The following is a 27,441-nucleotide window of genomic DNA, read 5'->3' as shown; positions in this document are numbered from 1 at the left end:
TTCTTCCTCAGTCTTTGAGCTTTAATGGTATTTTCTGTATCATAAAAAAAGAAACATGAAAATCTTTAGCCTATCTTTAGCATCACTAATTGCATTTGTCATAGCACAGTTAACATCTTCATGATGGTGAAAGCACAAGCTGTTCTGGGTGCAAGAATGGTTATGTTTTTAGAAGAGGTCTGTGTTTGTGCTCAAAGATAAATGGCCTTAATCTCCTGGTGCGAATGTAGCTGATTACATAAATCTGTGATTACACACGTGTCACTAAAGAAGGCAGGTGAAGCGTGAAAGGCTAAAACCAGTGAACAGCTTTGGACAGAAATGTAAGCTGTGGCTCTGTAGACTGACAGCTTTAATTTTTCTAAGAATTCATTTTAATCCAGGGTTTGAATATGTACGGAAACGGATCCTTTTCCGTTCCAACATGGATTAGATTTCTACACTTCCACAGTTAATTCAAGAAAATGTCCGGAATGTGCCGTGTTTCCATAGCCTTTAGGCAATTGAATTTTGGTTTTCTTCCACTTCAGGAAGGACGAGGGTCGGAGAAGGTTCTGCCACAGGCCGATTCCAAATGTTAAGAAAGCAGGAATGATTCTAGCACCTTTGCGCAGGATAATAAATGGAAGTTATTTGCGAGTAATAGTTTTAAACAGTACAAATTAGCAAATTCTTAAGGCATACACATTGTGTATACACATATTCCAACCCTAGACATGTACATTTTGTACAGATTGGTCTCACACACAATGACTCACACACACAGGGCTGAGTGCAGAGGGAGGTGTGTTCGGTATTTACAGAGGATCCAAGATTTGCTGCGTGCTGAACTCCTGGAAGTCCTCTGGGATGGTGTCTGCAGAACAAACATAAAGACAGCCAGACTTAGCATGAATAATATCTGTTTGTGTGTGTGTTTAGATAAATGTCTACTTTGTGTCTGGATCATAATATCTAATATTACTGCCCAGAATTATTATTATTATTATTATTATTATATTGTACGTGTGTGTTGTCACTCACACAAATACCTGAATTTCCAAAACGGCAACATTTTCATTAATTAATTTATCAAGAGATTCTGACAATGTAAAATACTGCAACAGTCACATGTCAAAAACTATATGTGTATATAGGTACAGTGGTGTGAAAAAGTATATGGCCCCTTACAGATTCCTTTTTTTTCCCTCTTTTTTGTCATAATGTTATTTTTTTCGATTATCAAACAAACTTTAACAAATATAACCTGAGAAAAAAAAAAACACTTTTTAAACTATAATTTTATTTAGTAAAGGAAAAAAAATCTATCCAAACCAGTCTAGCCCTGTGTGAAAAAGTGCTTGTCCCCTAAACCTAATAACTTGATTGTGCCACGCTTGGCTTTCCCAGTAACTGGCAATGAGTCTCACATCTCTGTAGAGGAATTTTTTGGTCCATTGTTCTTTACATAATTATTTAAATGCAGCCACAATAGAGGGTTTTTCAGCATAAACGTCCTGTTTAGGATCATGCCACGGCATCTCAGTCTGACTTCGAGACTTAGGTCACTCCAGAACCTTTTTTTTTTTAAGCCATTCAGAAGTGGACATGTTTGTGTGTTTTGAATCATTTTCCTGCTGCAGAACAGGTACACCTGAGCTTGAGGTCACAAACAGATGGCCAAATATTCTCCTTTAGTATTGTCTGTTCAGAAGTGTTTTTTGCCTTGTAACTTTTCAATGGAGACCATTCTCCACCAGTCTCTTTCTTTTTTATTTTTTTTTGTTAATGATATAATTTTATTTGCATTGTGGGGAGAAGGTGATTACAGCAGTAAAAAGAAAATAAATAATAATACAAAGAAGTAGAAACAGTGCATAACATGAGATTCCTGATAAGACTTTCCAGTTAATAAGACCAGTTTCTTATTGTTTTCTCTGATGCACCCTGAAATATAGCACAGGATTTTTAATGGATAGCAATGTATAGTACATTCCACATCCAGGCATCACATAGCGGAAGAGCCGGATTAAACCAAGCTTGGTCTCTTTCTTTTTATTAAGCATTAACACTGACCTTAACTAAAGTAAGTGAAAATTACAGTTCTTTAAATGTTGTTCTGTCAATGACTATGTTTTCTCATCTAATTTTGAATTTCTTTCGATCGTGGCATAATGTCTTGCTTTTTGAGATCTTTCAGCTGCTTCATGTTGTTAGACAGATTCTATTTAAGTGAATTCTTGATTCTATAGGTCAATCTACAACTAGATTGGTTTTGATAGTTTTTTCCCATAATAAAAGAAATTATAACTTAAAAAGTGCTTTGTATATTTACTCAGGTTATATTTGTCTGATATTACAGTTTGTTCGCTAACTTGACAAAATGTAAGTACAAATGTAAATGCAAATACAAAAGAAATCTGTAAGGGGGAAAATGCTTTTTCACACCACTCTATGTGTATGATCTTACCATTGCAGCGGTACTTCAGGTTGGACCAGATAATGTTCTCCTGAGAGAAGCAGAAAACTCCCAGCCTGCCGCCCCTCATTGTTGTGTCGATTGTCACTCCAGAGTCCGCCACCAACTGTGTGCCCTCGTAGAACCGAACCCTATTCAGAGACACACAGACAGAGATTCATTTACACACGTCATGGTGCAAATTGGCCTTATGTCATAATGCACTTGAAGAGGTATAGGGTTGGGAAAGTGTGTGTAGGTGTTTGCAGGGAGTCATCGCAGTCACAATGGCGGCTGTTTTTGCTTTCTATTTTTGAACAGCTTTTTGGTAGCGGACAAAAGATGGGTGCAGAGGCGGTACTTCTGAAGAGCTACTTTACAAGTGACGAAAGCTCTGATGAGCAACTTTGGTCTGAAATAATTGCAGGCCATTTATGAGGTTCTCTAAATATTATTTTTGCATGAAGAGTCATGAATTCTCAGTTTTATTTATAGAGAAACTGTCCAACATGTTACATTTTTAGAAAATTCACATAGATTGCTGGTTATCAAATAATTGCAGGTAAGCAAATTAATGGTTTAAAGTTTTGATTGGCTCACCTAATGTACCCGACTTGTGGGCGATGCTGCAGGTACCAGCGGTATGAGACTTTGTCCTTCCAGCCAACATTGCGTGGGTCTTTCCACAGCAAACGCACCTGGTCGTTGGTGTCACCTGTGTGCCAGAGGGAATTTCGCAAGTGTTCCCCTGGGCCAGACTTTGACTTCACTGCCTGAGAAAGAGAAAAAGAAATGTAATTGTCAATGTACTTTTCTGATTTTAAATATTCTATTATTTTAAACCTAGTTGCAGGACACATGTTCTGTTCAATCTTTGATTATCTAGGTCGGTTGTATTAAACTAGGCCTAAGACTTCAGGGAAGCATAGCAACCGGTTTTCACAGGGTGTCTGACCTTCAGCTGAATGCCAGGCTCAGCGACAGCTCGGAAAGGTGTGGCCTGCCAGTACGTCTGCTCTGTCTGTTTCCACATCACCACATAGAAACTGGACGAATCCTGGTAGCCGAAGATGAAGCCAGCGTAGTCATCGTCGGTCACCGTGTTCACATGGAAGGTGCCCTCAAAATCAACACCGCTGAATGCTGTGTAACCTGGACATCAAATGGGAATGGTCACAGGATAAATAACAAATTCTTAAATTATTGTGTGAAAAAATTTTGTGAATGTTGTGGGATAAGGTGAAAGTATGGTCAATTTGTAGATTTTCATAGTCATAGTGTCATAGAGTTTAAGTGGTCAAGAGACCATTTGAAAATTATGAGTTTCTTTGATTTTACCAAATTGAAAACCCCTGGAATATAATCGAGAGGAAGATGGATGATCACAAGCCATCAAACCAAGCTAAACTGCTTGAATTTTGCACCAGGAGTAAAGGCATAAAGTTATCCAAAAGCAGTGTGTAAGACTGGTGGAGGAGAACATGCCAAGATGCTTGAAAACTGTGATTTAAAACCAGGGTTATTCCACCAAATATCTTTAAAGCTCTGCATCTTTTTTGTTATTTCAGCATTTTATTTCTCATTTTCTGCAAATAAATGCTCTAAATTAAAATATTCATACTTGGAATTTGGGAGAAATGTTGTCTGTATTTTATAGAATAAAACAACAATGTTTATTTTACTCAAACATATACCTATAAATAGCAAAATCAGAGAAACTGATTCAGAAAATGAAGTGGTCTCTTACTTTTTATCCAGAGCTGTAAATATGAGTGCCCACTTACCCACAGCTAGACCAGGATCACTGTTCATTGTTTGCACAATCTCCATTCCCTGTGAAAGAAGCGCAAGACAGCACAAGCATGTTAAGCATGTAAAGTAACTAAAGTAATACTAGCACATTTTTAGGAATGAGAGTGCAGCTTTTCCCACAGTCTGTACCCGTTTTTGAGCTAGCCTTCCTCATCAGTTTTTACTCATAATTTCTTATTTCAACACTAAACTGTCCCTTATCTCTGTCCTGTCCTGGAATTGCCCATTTTCAATATTTCACAATGGTAGCGTTAGAACCTTCCCTTCTATTACTACCAGATCTGTCCAAGCTGCCAGTTTCAGAACGTTCACATCTCTTAGTGCAAGAACTGTCCATCTCTCAACTTTAGAGCTGTCATCTCTCGCTCTTTTACATCTACTACATTTCTCAGTTCCAAAACTGTTCCATCACTTTTAGTTCCAGAGTTGTTTCATCTCACAGTCTCAGAACTACCCCTTATCTTTGTTTCCTCAGTTGTCACTTTTTACATTCTAAAACTGTCTCTTCTATCAGTTCCAGAACTGTCCCATCTCTCAGCTTTAGATGCCTTACCTCTTAGTTCTAAAACTGTCCCAGAAAAAAAATATATGTAATATATTATGTATATAATATATTATATGTGTCTTGTTTTCACAGTTCGAAACTTCCACATCATTTTCTGCTTCTGTTTCATATTTTTGCAACTGCTCTTCTCTCAATTTTTCTCTCAAAACAGTTTTTTATTCAGTTCTTCTTAGTTTTACAAATCTCCCTTTCCTTAATTGTAGTACAATCCTGTTTCTGAACATTTCTGGAATTGTTCCCAGACATCTATCTGACACTTGCAAAAACTTTAAACATGGGTGTGTTTGAATAGTTTTAGTTATGAAGAAAATGAGGCACCTGATTCAGAACAACCCAGTTAGGATCAATCTGGGCATCGCCCTCGGGATCCAGAACAACAGTCTGGTAGGCTCTGAAGTCTGTCAGGGTGATTTCTGCATTTTCTGGGCAGTTGTCGATTCTATCGATCACCTTGTCTTGGTCGAAGTCTGACTCACACACATCCCCTACACCGTCGTCTGAAGTTAAGAACAGGAGAAAGATGTAATTGTTGGTAAAGCTACTTCTTAAAAACAATTGAGTGTGTGGTTTCTATTATAGAATGTGTAAATATGTTAATGGAAGTTAAAATGTAAAGTATATAGAGTAGATAATCTTATCAGGCACAGTCGACTGGGGTGGGGCTAGGGTGAGGGGGTTCAGCACTCACTGTTGTCATCTATCTGGTCAGGGTTGGGGACCAGGCGGCAGTTATCGGGGCCTGGGGGCAGTAAATCAGGGATGTTGTCGTTATCATCGTCGTCGTCACACTCGTCACCCAGACCGTCTTTATCAGTGTCCAGTTGAGAGCTGTTTATCACTAGTGGACAGTTGTCTTTTGAGTCCTGATGTCCGTCACCATCACTGTATGACACACAAATACAGGAGTGTGTATGAGCTTAACTTTGATACTTCCACAAAACTTGCACAGAAGATTTGAATGACAAAAGGAAAAAATGTCAAATAATATGGGTCTAAAAACAAATGGCAAGTAGCTAGTGTGAAAAAGACTGATGGTTGTTCATACCTGTCTTGGTTTGTATCACAAGAGTCTCCAACAAGGTCATTATCAATGTCCGACTACAACAGAAAGAGGCACCAAATGATTCATTTCACTTGAAAAATGTATGAAAACATCCTTCCCAATTCAGTCAAGTGGTGAGACTATTGAGAAGTACACTGGCACTTTTGTTGATGACTTAAAAGTATTAACATGTGGTTAAGGTTGGGAATAGTCTGCAAAGTCTAATTATTTGTAGAATATTGATTGTGTTTTGAGAATATCATACCTGGTTGGGATTGGGGATGTCTGGGCAGCTGTCACAGGCATCTCCCACTCCATCTCCATCCCGGTCCTTCTGATCCCTGTTCTTCACTCGCTGGCAATTATCCAGGAAGTTCTTAATACCTAGATACCAATTGGGAAACACATTAAGTTAGGATTCTAATATGTTTGTATTGATTTTGTATTGGAATGCTGAGCACTCAGTAACCAAGAAAATATTCGGAGTCTAGAATTGAGAAAAGGTCATTCTCTGTCTTAGAACTGAGCGTTTTAGAACCAGAACAAGATTGTTCCACATGTTTCAGATTATATATATTAGAGCTCAGGATTCATATTCAAAAGTAGATAATTCTTTATCTTGGCTATATAATTAAGAATCTTATTTTCTTGATTCTAGAATCCTTGGATAGGACATAATCTTTCTGTTCAGATAAGATAGTATCGTTTTTCTGTTCTAGCAGCTGTTCTATATCTTATGGCTGAGATTTCTAAAACCAAAAGAAGATTATATTTTATAGATGTGGATTCTAGAATAAAAAATTAACCTATCTTATAGATTCTGTCTGATAGCTGAGTATTCCAGAACTGAGAGAAGGTGGTTCTGTCTGATAACTGAGAATTCTAGAACTGAGAGAAGAATACTCTCTGATAGCTGAGGATTCTAGAACTGAGAGAAGAATGCTCTCTGATAGCTGAGGATTCTAGAACTAAGAGAAGAAGAATACTTTCTGATAGCTGAGGATTCTAGAACTGAGAGAAGAAGAATACTTTCTGATAGCTGAGGATTCTAGAACTGAGAGAAGAAGAATACTTTCTGATAGCTGAGGATTCTAGAACTAAGAGAAGAAGAATACTTTCTGATAGCTGAGGATTCTAGAACTGAGAGAAGAAGAATACTTTCTGATAGCCGAGGATTCTAGAACTGAGAGAAAAATATTCTGTCTGATAATTGTGGATTTTACAACTGAGAGAAGAAGATTCTGTCTGATGGCTTTGAATTCTAGAACTGAGCGAACATTGTATTTTGTAGTTGAAGATTCTTGATCTTAGAAAACTGAATAAATGTAGATCCAAGAGTAGTGGATTATACTTTTTTATTAATAGCTTTTAAAATCATGAAAAGAAGATTTTGGCTTGGCTCTGAAGTCTGTAGGCATAGCATAAGATTCTGAGGATTCTGGATTTAGAGAAGGTTCTACGTGGCCTGAGAGAAAACAGTGAAAAGCTTCTGAAGCTTGTGGAACTGAGATCTGAGGGTTGTAGGATGGAGAGACGGGGATGTGCCAGTGCACGTGGGTGTAGGTGTGGGTTGTGGGTGCGTATCATCTCTTACCATCTCCATCCATATCGTCGTCACATTCGTCCCCAAGGCCATCTGAATCAGTGTCCCGCTGGTCTGGATTCTCCGTGGTAACACAGTTATCACAGGCGTCACCATGGCTATCCTTATCGCTGTTTATTTGGTCTACATTCGGCTTCAGCCAGCAATTATCCTAGTGTACACACACACAGACACCCACACACACACCCACATACAGTATGAATGAACAGAAGGGATCGTAATGGGTAAGCGATTCATTGTGGCATCAAGGAGAAGATACAAGAGGAGATATATTAAGTCTAGTAAGAAATCTTATGTGTATGACGGCATGTGTCAATCACCAGTTTGCAGGACAGACAGTTTATTTGGTATTAGTGAGTTCAGGTAGACAAAGATCAATTATCCCAACAAAATTTAGTCTAAAGTGTAAGGGCTCAGCCAAAATAGGGTGTTGAACCTAGGCCTCCAACAAAAATAGGAATACAAGAAACTGAAAGGTGGAAACAGAAAAGAAATTTAAAAGAGTTAAATGTAACTTTTGAAACTTAAACTTTGTTACTTTTCTTTTTCTTTTCTCATTTCGATTTGGTAAAAAGAAATACAGGAAAGTGGTCCAAGCGACCCAAGAGCTCGAAATAAAGAATAGCAGCTTTTTGGCTACTCTCACACACACACAAAGACCCAGCAAATATTGGTCTGTGTTCCTTCCTCTTTTAAAGGGAGGCCACAGGTGTTGCTGATTAGGCCTGATTGCCTCTAGAACCTACCCGTTGCCACCCTCTGGTGGCCGGAGGCTGTCTAGCCCTGGAGTCAGCCCTTACACTAAAGTACTAAGAAATGTTAAAATCTACCTCTTTATAAACAAGTAATGTACTAAACAAAAACAAAAATTACAAAAGATACAAAAATTAAGACAAGACAGCTCTTCACACTACAAGTGTGCCTTGTAAGCAGCTGATCTCCCAGCATACATTGATATTTGAAGTTAGTTATTGTAATTGGAAACTCTTACTCTTGATTTTCCTGTAAATAGACATCAGTTTGTTACAGTGTATGTTCTCAATCTCATCTGCATCTTCAACTTTCTTTCTTAAGGCCTCAGTAAACTCTTTGGATGTGGTCATGGTGATCACAACTTTGGTTTAACTAAATCAAACCCTTGTTTAGCTGCACAGTTGCTTTGAAACTCTAGTGCGCACCAAATAAGGCCAAGCCAAGGTCTTATTCTGTTTCTAAACTGTGAAGTGCAGTGCTGCTATTTTAAAGTATGAACCAAATACAGGAGGTAATGTCATTAGATAGACGTGTTACAGGCATTTTTGCTAATAGAGTTGGGCACAGGGTCAATTCCAGCCATCTGCTTCATCGTGGGTGAGTGTCCATGCAGACCTGCTTCCATCTCTGTGCTTTAACTTGCATCTCTGTTGCTTTAGTTTAGCAGGGCTGTTTTGGGGAGTTGGGGCTGAACCTCATCCAATATTTCCAACACTAGATCCTCACAACAATGTTTCAAAATCTAGTAGAAAGCCTTTTCTGGACACTATGACCAGTCAGTCAACTATTATATAAAATATAACCAAGTTTTTTAAAAGCCAAAAAAGGTTTAACTGGGTGTCCTAAGTTTTTTCTTTTTGGACTGAATATGTGAATAATCCACAATCCCTTGGATGCGTTCACTGCAGTCTTCATACTAACTAAGTATTTTTTTATACAAACACAAATGTATATTTTATGGCATTTATCAATGCAATTTAGTACCTTTATTTTTACCATCAGCTTACTATATCAACACAGAAGTAACATTGTTCTTATTAAGGCCATTCTTCACATGCACTGTAAGCCTGGATAACTTTAATTTACTTAAACAATTTGAGGAAACTAGTTGCCTTAAAAAAATAAGTAATGTGCAATTAAAACTTATTACAAGTTAATACAAATACAAGGGAAGTTGATTTAACTTTATAGTTTCTGTTATACCCATTTATTTGCCCAACAATTCTACTTAGTATCTTGAATTCCAAGTAAATAAAAATGTTTTACTTACTTTTCTTTTTAATTTTATAAATATTCATCAATAAAAACAGACCAACAATAACAAGACCAGGCAGTCAATTATACTATAAATAGATTGTGCCAGAAGCCAATGGAAAAAAACGTGCAATGGCAACAGACTAAACTCTGATTTAACGCAAAGTTTTTTATTAAACTTATTCATAAACAATTTGACATAAAACAGACTTAATATATTTGAGTTCAAACTAATTGTGGGTTTACAGTTTGGTTGTATGTGTGTGTGTGCGCCACACCCACCTGCTCATTTAGTATTCCATCTCCGTCAGCGTCTGGGTCGCACGCATCACCCCGTCCATCTGAGTCCGCATCCTCCTGTCCTGAGTTTGGCACTGTAAGACAGTTATCCTGGAATAGAAACACACACACACACACACACACGTAACACGTTTAACACATGAGAGTTATGTGTCAGAGCTCACAGCATGCTGCTGGTATGTAGCACCATCACCATGGTTACCTTCTTGCATGTGGGGTCTCGGCAGCGAAGCTTCTCATCCGGGTATCCGTCGATATCTGTGTCTTTTCCACACAAGTAACCATTTCCAGCCCAGCCGATTCCACACTAGAGCACACACACAGATTTAAAATTAAGTGTGAGACTGTAGAGTATTTGCATGTGTTTGGATTGTTAATGTGTGTTTATGGTCATATGCACATTTTTGTTAACCTGTTTTCTGTGTTTCTTTGTATAAATCTAATCCCAAATGTTCATGTCAAGCTCTTTCATTTTACCCATCTCTATTGCAAACATGCTTTTATTAAACTAAAAGTAGTTCCTTGTATGGCATCTTAAAAAGGATGTCATTAAAGCACCTTTAATTTTAACAGGGTAGATAACAAGAACCCAATTAAGTATGCTACATTCCTTGTACATTTATTTAATAAGTAATATTTTATGATAAGTAGCTGCAAGTGTGCTTATTTAGTCTTTTTTTTTAGATCTTTCGCCAACAATATATTTGGGCTAAAATCTGTGTACTTTTACTTGTACTTTTACTTTCAATGTTTCTCTCTCCATAACTATTTCTTTGTAGAGCTTAAGTTCATTGTCCTGCTGCATGACCCTATCATGCTTCAGTTCACAAACAGATACCTATTTTCGCACTTTCACACCTGATACGGACACTGTAGTTCCTAACTTCTTACCCCTTCCCCTCCCCAGTGGACATGCAGCTCTCTAGAACTACAATCCCCAGCATGCACCTGACAACATCACGTGTTCGTTTTCAGCCAATCTCTGCACTTTCTTACGTTCATCTTTTCCAGAATTCTAAAATTTATTTAAGCTGCTAGTAATTTGTATATGTATATAAACCTGTTTGTTTGTATTATTTTTGGCAAAGTATTGCCACTGTTTATCCAGCGCCATACTGAGTGTTCACTTTCTGCTTGTATTTGCAGGTATTAACTTTTTTTTTTTCTTTGTTTCTCATGTTAGACTAATTTTTGGCTAGCCCTTTTGCTCTGTATTTATGGCTCAGGATTTCGCTTTTGTCTGGCGATTTAAGCTCTGATGTATTGGTTTATTTCTTTTTCTGGTTTTGACCACTGCTTTTATTACAACTACACTCTTGTTTTTTGCCCTTAGTATTAAAGCCTCATCTGCTTTTTATTGAAAGCGTCTCCATTACAAAATTCATTGGTCCATTAATAATAGCAAGCCATCTTGGATCTGAGGCAGCATTTTTTTGTACATTTATATACATTTGTTTGATGTATTTATAAAACATCTCTTTTTGCTCAGTGATGTTGGTGGGCATTTTTAGGTCCTTCCACCTCATTACTGTTGGGTTGGGCTTACTTGTGAGCTTGGGGTCATTGTCTTGCTACATGACCAATTTACAGTTGATAACCTGACATTTTGTTAGTATGATCCAGAATTCATTGCTTGATTTATCAATAATAAAAAAATGATCATGGCTTCAAAGAAGCAAAGCAGCCCAAAACTGTGATACTCCCACTCCCATGTTTAACAGTTGGGTTAAGGTTCTCTTGTTGGAATGCAGTGTTTTCATTACCAGTTTTCATTACCAATGTTCACAGAACATTTGTCCAGTTTGAAGAGTGAGAAATAAGAAAATTAGATTTGGCCTTATCAGAATTGTACATATTTCGAATTTTGTGCTCAGTCTCTCAGAGTTTGTTACATTTTGAACATCATGTGTTTGTATGTGTTTGAGTTACCAGGCAGGTGATGGTGCCGTCCCGTTCCTCAATACACTGAGCGTTGGGATCGCAGGGGTTCTGTAGGCGATTCCCGCAGCTCATTTCTGGCTTACATCCTCTAACCTGATCACCTGTGAATCCTGTTTTACAGCCTCCGCAACGGTAGGATCCCTACACACACACACACACACATACACACACACGTTTTTAAGACTGTGCTGGGATTCAAGCTGGATTACATAACATTAATGTAATGCAGTTACAGCTGTTACCATGGAGTTCTGGCAGACTGAGTTGGCAGTGCAGCCTCCGTTATTCGGGCCTTTACACTCATCGATATCATCACAGACCTGTGGTTGAGCAAAAAAGAGATTATATATATAACTGTGATTAAAAAACAGGGTTATTCCACCAAATAATGATTTCTAAACACTTACTGAAAACTTGAAAACAAATATGAATTTGTTTTCTTTGCATTATTTGAGGTCTGAAAGCTCTGCACCTTTTTTGTTATTTCAGCCATTTCTCATTTTCTGCAAATAAATTATCTAAATGACAATATTTGTATTTGGAATTTGGGAGAAATGCTGTCCGTAGTTTATAGAATAAAACAACAATGTTTATTTTACTCAAATATATTTATACATAGCAAAATCAGAGAAACTGAAACTGAAGTGGTCTTTTTTCCAGAGCTGTATATCTATGCAAATGAAGTGAAGCTAAACAAACCGAAACATGCTGACCTGTTTGTGTGTCTGTGCAAAGGCCACTCCCACTCCCTCTACAGCCATGCCAGTGTACCCAAGAGGACACGCCTCACAGCGGTACCCTGGAGCCATGTTCACACAGCGCACTCCTGGGAAACACGGGTTGAATTGACACTGCAACACAGATGCACATATACATGGTAAGTCAATAAAAAAAACAGCATTACTTATTATATCGTGATCTGCTGGTTTGGATATTGTATAAGGGTAAACCCATTTTAAACTTAAATTCAAGCTAAAATATAAATGAATGTACAGGACAGTGCCATAGTACAATAGTTTTAGTTTCCTGTGAATATGATCATAGAAAAGCTCTTTATCTTGCATTAAGTGTTGGTTTCCTGGACAATGAATTAAGCATAGACTATACTGTCTTTTTAATGTAAATTTAAAAATTCAAAATGCTGTCAAATGCCAGGCTTACATTCTGTCTAGTAAACTGCCCCAATGTATGTTTTTACACAGTAAAACACTATTATTAAAATAAGTACAAATAACATTAATACAAAAAGAAGTGTTTTTACGTTTCTGTGTTCCTAAAAAAAAGTTATATATGCAGAACTAGTATTTTTTATATTAATCATCATATCAACACCTGTCATCTGGTAATGGAATTGAGTACACCTACATGCTGAAAGCAAGCTTTATCCTTCAGACTATCTTACAAGATCTCATCTACTTTTAAAATTATGTATTTACTGTGTTTTTTTACCTTCTTTCTACAGTAAAAACTCTCCTGTTGCTGCTTAGAGAAATTATTTAAAATACCTGATTAGGTGTTTAAAACCTCTACACAGTAATGTTTGCTTTATTATGAATTCATGTGAACATTCTGAACTTGGATTACTGTTGAAGATTTTTTTTTTTTATGCAGTTGAGTCTAAAGGCCAATTTGTACTTCTGCATTGAACCTGCGCATATCCGCGGACCCTACATGGTAGCCTATGCCATAGACTGATGCACACCTCCCCAGAAATCTAACTACGCAGCGCGGACAGAAGTAGCTGTGATTGGTCCGCTGAGCCGTCCACACGTTCCCGCCTTGACAATTTAATCTGTACGCGCACATGCAGAAGTACAAATGTTTCCCACTGCATACGTCCTTCGCCCAGGCAATGCCATGGACATGTTAACTCAACACAGAAGTATTAATTGGCCTTAAGGCAGCATTTACCCAACTGTACCTAGTCTATTTAATCACAAATCACACATTAGTTACCTCATCTACATCATCACAGCTGTACCCGTCTCCAGTGTACCCATCAGGACAGGGGCCGCACTCCACCCCGTCCGCCGTCTCGATACACATGTCGTCACGGAAACAAACACCAGGAGTGCACTTCTGCTTCACCGGGGTCCCGCCCAGGCCTACAACAACAACCAGTGATGTTTATCAGTTTAATAGGAACAGTCACTAATCAACCAATCACTGATGCTCTGATGGATTGGTGGAATTATTATTTGTTATCTTGTATGTGTCTGCACCAGGGACAAACTATATTTTGTAAATTTGTGGATTTCAGTCAATCAATCAATCAATCTTTATTTAACCTCGGAGTACATTGAGGGTGGCCTAAATTTGCAATGTAGCCAAGCCAATACATAGAGAAGGGACTGTCAAAGAACAAAACTGACCCAGCAGTTTAATAAGATATATAAAATATTATCAAATAAGATATGTAAAACACACAAGATACAATTTTTGTGATAGCACAACATCACTAAAGCTCAGCATGCTTGGAGGAGAACACTAATGAGTCACATCAAACCACATGAGAGCATTCTCTCTTCTTATTGGCCAGGACTTACTGGGGTGGGAAAGAAAGTAGAAAGAAAGTAAATACAGGAAGAAGTCTCTTTGTTCTGGATCCGAATGTATTTCAGTGAAATCTAGCTTAGATCAGCAGGAAATATGGCATTTGTTAATACTGTAGTAATTATCTTGGCAATAAATCAGAATAAACTGCACCTGAAAAGCAATTTAGCTCAAGCCTGAGAAAAAATAAATAAATAATTGAAATTAAGTGTTAGATTGCGTTCTCACTACAAATTAAACACTTCCAGAGTTTGTTTGTGACTAGATTAAAATCACATCGTCTCAATGGTCTTTGTGCGGTTAATTTGATCCGCACCCAAATATGATTACAGTTTTCACAGTTTACAAAATAATGCAAATGAACCATGAGTTCATTTTAGCTGGAAGAAGTGGCGCTGGTTTAATATGTAATACCTGACCGGATTTAATGTGAGGGGACAACAGGATTCCCACAGGTCCTGAAAAAGTCTTAAAATGTCTTAAAGTAAAATCTGGATAATTAAGGTCTTAAATTGTTTTAAATTTGCTGTACATTTACTGTAGGTATTACTTTTTCAGATGGTGCGTTTAATGTCAGTGGGAAAATTCAGTGGCCCATCGTGAACATTTAATCCAGGGATAGAACAAAGGTTAGCGGAAAGCAAGCTAACATTAGTGGCCAGTTAGCTAACATAATAACTTTAGCGGCGAGCCAGCTAACATACTAACTTTAGTGGTGAGCTAGATAAGATACTAACTTTAACTAGCTAAACATTACCGGGGTTAGCAGAAAGCTAGCCAACATTATTAATGAGTTAGCTAACATACTAATGTTGACAGCAAGCTAACTATGTTAGCAGCAAGCTAGCTAACAAACTTACTTTAGCTACCTTAAACGAGCTAGCGTTACCAGGGATAGAACCAAGTTTAGCAGAGAGCTAGCTAACATTAGCGGCGAGTTAGCTAACATACTAACATCAGCAGAAAGTTAGCTTACGATACCAGAAAACTGAAGAAATGATGACTACATTTGTGGGACTTAAATTATATTTATTGAGGTCTTAAAAAGGTCTTAAAAAGCATTAAATTTGACTTTTAAAATGGTTCAAAAACCCTGGACAATTAAACATGTATTAGAAAAGGCATGCTGTATAGAACTAACATGTTTTAGGCTTAGTCTAGTGCTAGACTGTTATTAAATGACGCTGCACTATTGGACTAGACATGTGCAGAATCTGGGGGTGGGATGTTGATCAAAAGAGAGATACCAGACTGTAGTCCAAACAACTGCAATCTGTTTTTCCTACAGTAGTGGACGTTAAGAACCCTGCTGTTTTGAACTGGTGGTTAGAACATTTGGTTAGCACATGTGGGGAGTCAGAGAGTGGGCTGGTTGTTAGTCTAAACACACACAGACACACACTTAACCATTTGGTTGCTAATGTCTTACCACAGGCCTGGCACTCAGAGATGGTGTTTCTGAGGAAGGAGGTTTCCTTCACCTGCAAAACACACACAAATCCACAAATCTCAACAAAGGAACACCACAGAAAACACAGTGGAGAAATGGAAGATAGAACTGAAATGTACCTGCTGAATAAGAACGTCCTTCAGCTCGTTTATGACTTTGGTCAGCTCTAGCATTTGGTTGGTCAGCTGTTTGGTGTTGAGCCCTAGGAAAGTTGAACACCATATATAAATACAAGGTGTATTTATACAAAGTGTATAATTTACGATAAACCATTTGCATTCTTTTAGACGTAAATTAAATAATTCAGAGTTGATTTTTTATGTGAAATTCTCAGTTTTTGAAGAGTGTTTTTAACTGTTGTAGATTAATGAGGAATAGCAAAATCTACATCTGTTTACACCTCAAAAATGCCTGCTTCCTTTGTTCCTAATTTAACCAAAAATGAAAAGGTGAATAATGAATAATGTTACCCAGTGTCTGCACAGAGTCACTCTGGTGAGTGTGGCAGTTCTGCAGCGATGCCACATTCTCCATCGAATCTCCAAAGGCCAGTTTCAGCTCCTCCAGGTCCTCCTACCAATTACAGCAAAGCAGTGCACTTGTTGTTCGAGTCAGTCTGTGTGTTGATGTGTGTGCTGGTGCTGATTGTACATATTTTTGTATATTATATACACTTACTGGCCAGTTTATTAGAAACACCCAACCATGTGCTTCCACTAATTGGCCACTTTATTATAAACGCCTATATTCTAACTCTGTTCACTGTTCAGGTTATTTGAAACACTTGCTTTGTAGTTCTATTTATTGACCACTTTATTAGAAATACCTATCCTCTATGTCCACTCACTGGCCACTTTATTAGAAACCCTTACTTTCTTTTCCACTTACTAGCTCCTTTATTAGAAATGCCTCACCTTTGTAGTTCTTTTTACTGGCCACTTTGTTAGAAATACCATCTTTTTTTTGCTCCACTCACTAGTCACTTTATTAGAATGCCTACATAGTAGTTATATTTACTGGCCACATTATTAAAAACCCCTAACATTTACAAGCCCCGCTTCCCTTCTTTACCCTGTTCATCACTGGTCAGTTTTTGATCACATGGCCAATATTAAGCAGAAGTAGTTAAGGTGCTGGACATATGTTGATCCTTGTGTATCTCCACGCACTGACCGCTTTATTAGAAACACTTGCTGCATAGTTATAAACACTGCCCCCTTTACTAGAAACACCTGCTTTGTAGTTATACAGGTCTGGGGGAAAAAATATATAAATTGTATATTTAAGTAAAATGAACATTGCTGTTTTGTTCTGTACACTATGGACAAATTGCAAAAAAAATATTGTCCTTTAGAACATTTAAGTGCAAAAAATAAAAAATGGATGAAATAAAAAAAGATGTAAAGCAAATGCAAAGAATGCAAAGAAAACAAGTTTATATTCATAAAGTTTTAATAGTTCAGAAATCAATATTTGGTGGAATAACCCTAGTTTTTAATCACAGTTTTCATGCATCTTGGCATGTTCTCCTCCACCAGTCTTACACACTGCTTTTGGATGCATAACTTTATGCCACTCCTGGTGCAAAAATCCAAGCAGTTCAGTTTGGTTTGATGGCTTGTGATCATCCATCTTCCTCTTGGTTATATTCCAGAGGTTTTCAATTTGGTAAAATCAAAGAAACTCATCATTTTTAGTGTTCTATTATTTTTTCCAGAGCTGTATTTATTGGTCATATTATTACAAACTCCTACAGTTTATCAACCACATTCATCAGCGGTCAGTTTTGGATCACTGGACTAAAACAGGGAAAACAGATGAAATTTGGTGTTGGAAATATGTTGACACTTGTGTGCTCACCGTTGCTTTCCCCTGCATGGTCCTCAGCTCCACCCCCTGGTTCACATCAATGCCGTTAAACACAGCTGGTAAATCTCTCACTGTCTCCACCAGCCGGCAGTCCATATACAGCTCCACACCAGGCACAGGCAGCATTGCTTGGCCATATGGCTGTGGCCCCTGACCCCTGATTTCCATGCCCTTCAGGTGGAAAAGGAGGCGGTGCTTCTCCCCATCTGCTAGTTTAAGGTTGTTGAAGGTGACTGTGCCTATCCTGCCATCACCTCTCTGGTAACGCAGTGTAGCTATGGGCAGAGTGAAGAATAGACGAGAAGAACAAACGAAAAAAGATCGAATCAGCTCATCCTCACTTCAAAGGATCAGTTCAAAGGAAGAACAGATGAGAGTGGTTGAGGACAAACATTGAAACTTTTAAGGAATGATAGAAGGAAATTAAAAACAGAGCCTTTTCCTCTCAAACGCTCCAATGCAAATGAAATCCCAGTGTTAGCCAAACATTTTTCTTGTATTTTTTTTTTAGATATTGCTGCCAGTCTCACCTTTGTTCAGTTTGCCCAGAACAGAGAACTCAAAGTATTTGCTGTTGTCTTGAGGATTGTAGAGCCCAAATACGGTAGTTCCAGTTCTCGGTTGAAGGCGGAACGTGGCCAAAATGAAGAGCTCCACTACTCCCTGTTCTGCAAGGCCTCCGTGCAGGAGGTCCGGCAAACATTCTGGTGACGTCAGGAGGTTATACACTGTGGAAGAGAATTTTTTAATCAAAAGTATCTCAAAGCTGTAGAATGTTAACACTCTAGCAGGGTGGAAAATGTATGATTTGCTTTGTTTTGTACAATTTTAAGGTAAAAAAAAATATCAACAATATAGACTTTTGTGAATCCCATTGGATTTGAGCTCAAAGGCCCCATTTACACATTTTGGTTACTTTAAAAAACAGGGTTTTAGTGCTTTAGTGCGGTTTGATTAAGCAGGTGTGAAAACAGTAATCGCACTTCAGACCAGCTGGAGGAAGTGGTCTTGGTCCGGTCCCAAGCGAACTCTGGAGCGGTTCAGATTGTGGTGAGAACATGATCTGGTCTCGATTCTAACCAGTTATCAAATATACTTCTTTTATTTAAGCTTAACTGCTGATGAGGTGCAGCCAGATAACCCTAATTACTACAGCTATGAACAAACACTGTCACTGCTTCATGCTGTTTACACATGTGGTCTGTGCTGCGTTCACTGCTCGCAGCCGTGTGACTCCGTTTACTACGTGTACATCTGCACTGCACGTTCCATTGAAAACACTGTGTTTGAAAGCGCAGCGTTCTGTGTTTAAGCAGCTTCACATTACGCAGATATACGCACTGGAAGACAGAATCTTCTCGCTATATTTACTTTCTTGCTCCTGCACCAGACAAACTTTGACTAATCAGAGGCAACAATGTGGTCGCGTGGTTTATTGGTGTGCATTTTGGTGCGTTTATTTTTATGGCTGTGTGAAACCAAACCAAACAAACTCAACTGATCCGGACAATAAAAACCAACTACAGGTGTGAAATAACCCTTAGATAACTTTTACCAAAATCTCAGTCCTTAATTAGCTTGGTAGGGCTATTGCTTGTCACAATCACCATTAAGAAAGACTAAGTGCAGATTTCAAAGCAGCAGCCATAAGCTTCTCAACCTTCTTTAGCTGTTTAGCTCTCTGAACATCAAAATAACTGAAGAGCACAAAGCAGAAAAAGATTATAAGAAAATAGTACTTTGAGTCCAGTGTCTGGAAGCCTGAGAGATACCTGCTTTGCAGGACTGATAGAAAGTCTAACCAATTCAAGAAAACGTATCAGACTCTGAACATACGCAAACATTTGCTTCAGAATATTTTGCTGGAAGAAAAATTGAAGAAAGAAAGAAGAAATAAAATAGTCATCTTGCTTAAAATATTAAAGGAATATTTCACGTTTTAATGTCTTCTATTGCCTGTAACTGACATTGTGATCAGGGGTAACCACAATTTAAATGCCTCTGTAGATGTTTGAACACATTTGACCATGTGTTTGAAAATGAGTTCAGCATGAGTTCAGTTTGAAAGAAAATGACTTTAGTAAACATTTTTGGAGACAGGGCTTCATGCTCTAAATGTTTTGAACCTCAGCCTTACTTCTGCTTACCAGGTGCTGAGGACCAAAGCAGAAGGACCGACCTACCAGATTTGCCGGTACACTTCATGCCCCACAGACCAAACAGTTTTTATTATTTGGGCTGAAGGTCCATACTGGTTTATATCTATTGGCGAAAGTTTAATAAATTTGCAAAAGAAGGCAATGAACACGTCCCAGACTTCTGTGAGCTTGACATAATTGTTGGCACAAGTGGGGAACTTCTGAAGAACCAACAAAGAGAGAGTCGGCCATAGACCACAAGCTAATATGATAATGTTGCCAATAATGAAAGCCAGGTCCAGTTGGCATAACGCAGATATCATCATTATTACTGGTTCCCATGTGGTTTTGGACGAAATGTTGCATAAGAAGTATAAGAAGGGAAAAAAATGGGGCAGGAATAGAAGAAGAAGAAGAAGAAGGAGGATCTGGTCTAATAAGTAGAGGGAGGATTGTAGAGGATCAAAGACCCTTATTGGGCAATTCTTAGTTGGCAGTTTTTTTCTGTCAAACTGAACTTTCTAAACATCTTTTAAGCTATAGAACAGCCTGAACGTCTAAGAGAGAGTGGCCTTTGACTGTAGGAATCAAGTTGACTCATCTGTAGTCAGCATTCTGATGTTTATAATTCAAATCAATGCCTATTTTATTGGATGCGGTCCACTGGAAGTTTCCAGAAGTCAAGCCCCGTAGGCTGACGGTAGCACTGATGTCATCCCTCGGAACTGCAAATACAGATGTTGGTTGTTATGGCCGTGGCTGTTGGCCATTGACAGAACAGGGCGAGCATTTATGTTTCCTATTAAAAGGTGTGCGTCAGGGCAAGGCCAGTGTCCTAATCCAGACATTCCTGCGTCTGGAGGATAGCACAGAAAAGTCATTGACATTAAACTCTCTCTGAGGTTAAAGTTAAAGTTCTGTGCATGTGTATGGTTTTTGGTTCCACACTCTTTGTTTGTTTGTCTATCTAAATCATGGACTAGTTAATAAATTAAGCCACATTATCTTTTACACCCTATGGTGACCCTCTGGTCGCATGTAAGTAAAGGGGCCATATGAGAATCTTACATTCAAATGCAATTTCCTCTCGTTTAAAACCCCAATGGTTTTCTTCCCAATAATAATGTTTTTGGGCTCTGGGTGTTCCAACGGCCTTAGGTGCTGGCACTATAATATAAGTATCATCGGTTCGAATCACAGAGCATGCTGCTTGCCATCAGCAGCTGGAGTCTGAGAGAGCACAATTGCCTATGCTTCCTCTGGGTAGATAGAAAGTGCTCTAATGTGATGTTGGTCAGCACAGGCAGCTGTAAGCTGTTGAATCAGAGCTGGTTCACTGCACTTTCCTCTGAGCCCATTGGCTAACCGGTAAAGCTACATCAGCGATAGTTGGAAAAGAGGCGGTAGCTGACTTCACATGTGTCGGAAGAGGCGTATGCTAGTCTTAACTCTCTTAGTGATAGGGTAAGTCCTAATAAGTGGGTGGGGTTATTGGCTTTCCAATTACCCCAGAAAGTGGGATACAATAAAACAAAAAGTTAAAAAAACAATAAACCTCCACATAATGTCATTGTTGTAGAGAGAACTTTTCATTCGTACTGACCCATGTAAAGGTTCAGTGAATCCTTACCCAGTTTTTCACACTCACAGAATCACTTTTTTTTTAAACATGGTTCCTTTAGGATCAAACTTTTAAATAGTCTGCATATTATGTGAATATTTAGGACCCATCCACTGGTATACTAGAGCTTAGCACTAATGCTAATGCTCCAACCTTAGTGCTGGAGAAATTCCGGAATCTATGCTTACTCTAAATAAGTGCTTTACTCACACACATAAACAATTTTCAGGAGAGAAATCTGTGTAGATTAACATCCAGCGCTCGTTTGATGTTTTTTTTTTTTTTTTTTAAGAATTTCAGTTTTGTTTACTTAGCTTAGCTTTACTTAACTTAGTTAACTACCCCACCACCCCGCAGCGGCGAGACCTGCTGATTTAGAAGAAAACATGGCGACACCCCTGTTCCTTATTAGTGTCGCATACATAGACCAGAAAATAGACATTCATTGATAGTGCACCTTATAATCCGGTATGCCTTATAGTGTGAAAAATACGGTAGACAGTTTAAGATCTTCTTTATGATGGAATTTGTCTCTTTGGATTCTGATGTTCTCTGGTGGCTGGTACTCTTGGTTCTGCCCTTCCAGAAAACCCATCAAGGCAGATGTCGCACAATTTGAATGTATTAAGTTTCAGCCCTTTCATAAAAATTCAAGACTTTGAGGTCTGAAATATAAACCAACACAACACCCAAGACCCTGGAGGGGCTCTATCTGTTTTTCTTCACTTGTCTTTCTTTTCTTCACCCTCTTCCCCCCTTTCTTGTTTCATCTTTCCATCTCTAGGCAGGAATGATGAATGAGAAGAACCTGAGGTCAGACCCATCAACCAGTCACAGCCCTCCTCCATCTGTTGTGACCAATCGTGACTGTCCACTGGTTCCAGCTGCTCCGCTGTACGTTGTTTGTGTGCAGACAGTTAGTGATTGCTAACATATGTGGTTTATGTGGATATGTGTGTGAGAGAGTGTGTGTGTGTGTGTGTGTGTGTTTGTAATATGTTTCAGCTGACCCTGAAATAGTTTAATTTAGTTTAAATTTGGTTGACATTAAATGTAAATTATGATTATTTAGATCTTCATCAGAGAACAATGACTATTTATAACCAACATAAATGGAGCTCATTATCTTAATGGGCCGCCAGGTATGCATTACTTCATAAGAAAGTGTGTGTGTGATAGAGAGAGAGAGAGAGAGAGAGAGAGAAAGAGAGGGAGAGAAAGAGAGGGAGAGAGAATTAGAAAGCATATTTGAACTCTTTAAGTGTTATGTGTCAGCATTTTGTGTTTCTTGGATTTCCTGCAATAATTTGATCTCATAAATTCTGCAAAAGTCATCATGAGTTTAACTTACAGCAAGCACTGCTAATGTACACACACGCGCACACACACACACACACACACACACAGTCTTTTTCTCTTTGTCTAAAAGTCTGTCTGTCTCACTCTGTCTCACATACACACACATGCACATGATTACCAGCAACCAAACACAGTTGGACCGGTTTGATGCTGTTTGCTGATTCTATGTTCCATAAATCTGTTCAGATAATCAAGTTCAGAGAGAGAGAGAGAGAGAGAAAGAGAGGTGAGTGTGATAGACTACAGAATCTGGTAAAACATGATAGTCTGTGCCACAGATACAAACAACATAAAAAAAGAGCTGGAAAGGTACTAAATAGGTACTAAATACTGTACAAAAGATAGTACAACAGTACGATAGATTCAGGTGCATCTCAAAAAATTGGAATATCATTGAAACGATATTTTATTTCAGTAATTCAGTTCCAAATATGAAACTCATATAATATACATATATGTCATCTGCTGGTGTTGGTCCACTGTGTTATTTCAAGTCCAAAGTCAGTACAGTGTTTTCCCAGAAAATCTTACAGCACTTCATGCTTCACCCTGCTGACAACTTTTATGGAGATGCAGATTTCATTTTCCAGCAGGACTTGGCACACTGCCCACACTGCCAAAATTACCAATTGGTCTTATATGATATTCTAATTTTCTGAGGTACTGACATTTGGGCTTTCATTGGCTGTAAGACAATGAAACAGATAATTCTGCGTGTAATACATCTTTATAATATATGAGTTTATATATGAGTATAATTTTTTCAATTATATTTTTATCTTTTGAGATGCATTTTCAGATAGCCAGCCAGCCAGCCAGATAGACAGACAGACAGACAGATAGAGCCGCAACTCATCCCATAAATGCTGGACGAAGCACCATCATTCCAGAGAACACAATTCCACTGCTCCACAGCTTAATGCTGTGTTCCTTATATTCCTCTAGCTCACACCTCGCATTAGGCATGGTGCCAACAGGTTCATAAATAATATCTTCTCCTATTCTAATGGCAGTACTTCTCTACAGTGGCTAAATAAGCTGTGTGTGTGTACATTTCCACATTGTACTAAGTAGAATTAATGTCAAGGCAATACAAGCTTTTATAATGTTGTAAAATAGAAACAAAATAGGATGCTATGACATGATATAAGGCACTATAAAAAGATACAAAACATTGTGATATATAATTTAAAAAATGTCTTGCGATAGTGGATACTGCCTTCTGCCTAATGCCAATAAGGATAGGGTAAGGTTGGGATAGGCTCCCCAACCCCCTCAAACCCCAATGGAGGGATGCATGATAAAAGATGCAGCATGGCACTAGAGTGTATCATATGGTACTACAATTTTCTGTAGCTTTCTGTAACTTATAAGTTGTTGTATTGTGTTATGAGGCACAGGATACAGGTACAGGATATGTGGTACTATAGTGCACTGTAAATTTATTTATGTTACAGTGTAACAAGATACTGTAGCATGTTTTCAAATCAACTCTATAAAGTACAGCGAATTTACAATAAAACTTAAACATGGTTATAATACACTACAGGCTGTAATAAGGCACTACTAGAAGTTGCAATGCATTACAAATTACTATAGTTGTCAGGAAGGTGCTACAAGTTAGCATGCTGTACTTTAAGGGACTGCAAATGTGTAATACAAATTATACAGGGTTACAATAGACGACAGTCTATAATAAGACACTGTAAGACGTTGCAATGCATTACAAACTTAGTATAGGTGCTTAAAATGTGCTATAAATGTTACTATAAGGTACTGTAAATGTATAAACCAATTTATGCAGAATTTATAATACACTGCAGTCTATAATATGTCATTTCAAGATGTTTTAATGCATTACGAAATAATATAGTTGTTTAAAAGGTGCTATAAGGTACTGTGCTGTACTATAAGGAACTGCAAATGTATAATAAATAAATAATAAATGATACAAGGTTATAATACACTACACTCTGCAATAAGGCACTATAAGAAGTATATATAGTTGTTTTAAATGTGCTACAAGGTACTATGCTGTACTGTAAAGTAGAGCAAGTTAATATTATATAACTTGTATAACTTGTACAGTTACAATACACTTATCTGTCAAGACAGTATATGAAGTGTTAATGTGTTACAAGATGTTACTATTATTACAATGTATTATAAGGTACTGCAGATTGTTTATTACTTATACAGTGTTACAAGTCTGTAATAAGGCACTATGAGTTACAATGTGTTACAAAAGATTATGGTAGTTAAAAGATGCTACAATATACAATGAATTACTATAGGGTACTTAATATCAGATAATATTTCACAGTGTTACAGGAAACATTAACATATTATATCTTAATGAAGAGTTACAATGAATTACAAGATATTTTACCCTAAAATAGTGTACCATAAATGTTGTAAGGTACTATAATTGTATTAATTTTTTAGTAAAGGTTACCATACATTTCTATAATGCTGTAAAGTTATTATAGTAATGCCATAATGTTTTATGATGTCCTGTATAAGTTGTTAACGAAGTGTTAATAACATGCTGTATAAGATGCTATGAACTGTCATAGTGTTGTCTCCTGTTAGATGTACTCACCAGTTGACTCGGCATCCACAGATAAATTCAGAGTCAGAATCAGAGTCACGGCCACCAGAAGCTGCATCCGGCCTGCCATCCTTCACACACCTTCAGGACACACCAGTGTGTGTGTGTGTGTGTGTTTGTGTGTGTTGTGTGTATCCTAAGAAGCCTAGGTGAGTGAGATTAATATTTGCACTCTATTGTGATTGAAATAGAGGAGCTCCCCTCTCTTCACTGTTCTCCTGGAGAAGGTCTGAGGAGGAAAGGAGTCAGTGAAATGCATCTGTGTGTATTTAACAGTGTGTGTGTGTGTGTGTGTGTGCGTGCGTGTGTGTGTGTGTGTGTTGGTAAAAAGAGTGAGGTAAAGGCTGTCCATCACATTACAGCAGCTGTGTTGGGCGGGGTTATGAGTTTAACAGAAGGCCCCATGCTGAGGGGGAGGGGCCAGGAGTGGTGCCATGTAATTGGCTCTCTTGGGTCGTGTCTGTGACCTTATTGGTGTGTTTTATGGGCCTCCATTTGTTTCCCATCTCTCTCTCTCTCCCTCTCCTTTCTTCACTCTCGCTCAGCCTTTCATCTCATATTTTCTTAGCTTTCTCATTGTAACTTTTGAAAGATGCTGGAAACTGATGTTCGGCCCTTTTACAGGGTTGAGAAAAGACTGATGGATGGAACTTCTGCTGTTCCACGAAAGTTCTTCTGATTCTTCAGAACACCACAACTCTGTACAAAACGTTTTTCTAGAGTCTAAATGATTCTTAAAAACAAATACAGCTCCAGAAAAAATAAGAAACTATTTAAAAATGTCTTTAGGTATATGTTTGATTAGAATGAATGTTTGAGTAGAATGAATATCACTGTTTCATCATCATCAACTACTGGCTCCAATTATCGCAAATTCCAAATAGAAATAGTCATGTAGAGCATATATTTGCAGAAAATGCTTTTAGATCTCAAATAACGCAAAGAAAACAAGCACATATTAATTTAGAAACAACATAATACTAACATTTTAGCTCAAGAAGAATTCAGAAATCAGTATTTGGTGGATTAAGCCTTATTTTTAATCACAGCTTTCATGCGTCTTGGCCTGTTCTTCTCCACCAGTCTTTCACACTGCTTTTGTGTGAACTTATGTCACACCTGGTGAAAAAATTCAAGCAGTTCCGCTTTGTTTGATGGCTTGTGATCATCTATCTTTCTCGTGATTACATTCCAGAGGTTTTCAGTGGGTTCAGGTCTGGAGATTGTGCTGGCTTTGACAGAGTCCTGATCTGGTGGTCCTTCATCTACACTTTAATTTATCTAGCTGTGTGGAATTGAGCATTGTCCTTCTGGAATAAAACAGTCCTCAAAATTAGGGGAACATTGCCAGAGCAGAAGGAAGCTTTTGTCCAGCATAACTTGATTCATGTGTCCTTCACAAAGACAACTATTCCTGATATCAGACTTGGTGAAGCATCCCCATATCATCACTAATGGTTCACCAAATTTCACAGTAGGTGCAACACACTGTGGCCTCTCCAGGTCTGTGAAACTGAACTTTCATAGGACTCATATGATTTTACTCCAGTCCTTTATGGTCCAATTCTTATGGTCTTTGGCAAATTTCAGCCTGTCTGCTTCTCTTTGATGAAGTTCTTTTTTCTAGATTTGACTTGACTTGAGCCCTGTTTTCTTCACAGATTTGATGCAATCCATACCACCAAGATCCAGTTCTGATACTAACACCTCTATCTGACACTCTAATCTTTCCATTTGATGGAGGACCAGGGTTAGCATGAGGGTTCTGGTTGGTCTGCACATTCCCTCTCTAACCAAAGTTAAAACTTTCTGAACCTATGCAGTCACCTTCAAACCATGTTCAAAGAATTATTATTTTTTTGTTTTTGATTTGATTATCATCAGCTATAGGCAGGTACTCACCACGGCTGACTGGCAGCCCCCACAAGCTTTGTATCTGTTTGCAATATGCCCCAATAGTTGAGCAGTCTAGACAAAATCATCTGATCCCTGTCAAAGTTTCTTAGGTCTCTTTACACTGCCCATTTCTTCGCATCCAGGAATATGTCTAGTATAAGTCTTATATGGTAGTATTGTAGGTAGTATTGTATTTTGTCTTGCAATAATGCCTCAGTTTTCTTTTTTTTATTTAAA

The 27,441-nt window shown here is 38.1% G+C and overlaps 1 protein-coding gene and 1 long non-coding RNA gene across 2 annotated transcripts; one reads left to right on the top strand and one right to left on the bottom strand.

The window, feature by feature from the left end:
* On the bottom strand, nt 1–25,593 carry thbs4b (thrombospondin 4b). The gene is made up of 22 exons (XM_007256587.4): nt 25,300–25,593; nt 18,110–18,307; nt 17,571–17,854; nt 16,181–16,283; nt 15,830–15,912; nt 15,690–15,741; nt 13,664–13,812; nt 12,421–12,558; nt 11,950–12,027; nt 11,696–11,848; nt 9,969–10,073; nt 9,749–9,856; nt 7,451–7,610; nt 6,122–6,240; nt 5,860–5,912; nt 5,503–5,696; nt 5,133–5,311; nt 4,222–4,270; nt 3,393–3,589; nt 3,038–3,210; nt 2,450–2,589; nt 1–856 (listed from the first exon to the last, which is right to left on the bottom strand). The coding sequence occupies exons 1-22, from the start codon at nt 25,376–25,378 to the stop codon at nt 798–800; spliced, it is 2,853 nt and encodes a 950-aa protein (XP_007256649.3). The 5' UTR covers nt 25,379–25,593; the 3' UTR covers nt 1–797.
* Nucleotides 12,500–23,059, top strand: LOC111193925 (uncharacterized). The gene is made up of 3 exons (XR_002650807.2): nt 12,500–12,584; nt 22,123–22,232; nt 22,884–23,059. It is a non-coding gene; the product is annotated as an uncharacterized LOC111193925 (long non-coding RNA).
* Nucleotides 25,594–27,441: the final 1,848 nt, after the last annotated feature.

The sequence above is a fragment of the Astyanax mexicanus genome, chromosome 17 (genome assembly GCF_023375975.1).
Source record: "Astyanax mexicanus isolate ESR-SI-001 chromosome 17, AstMex3_surface, whole genome shotgun sequence".
Lineage (NCBI taxonomy): Eukaryota > Metazoa > Chordata > Actinopteri > Characiformes > Acestrorhamphidae > Astyanax > Astyanax mexicanus.
Note: the sequence above shows the minus strand (reverse complement) of the source record. Positions and strands in the feature narration are given on the sequence as shown.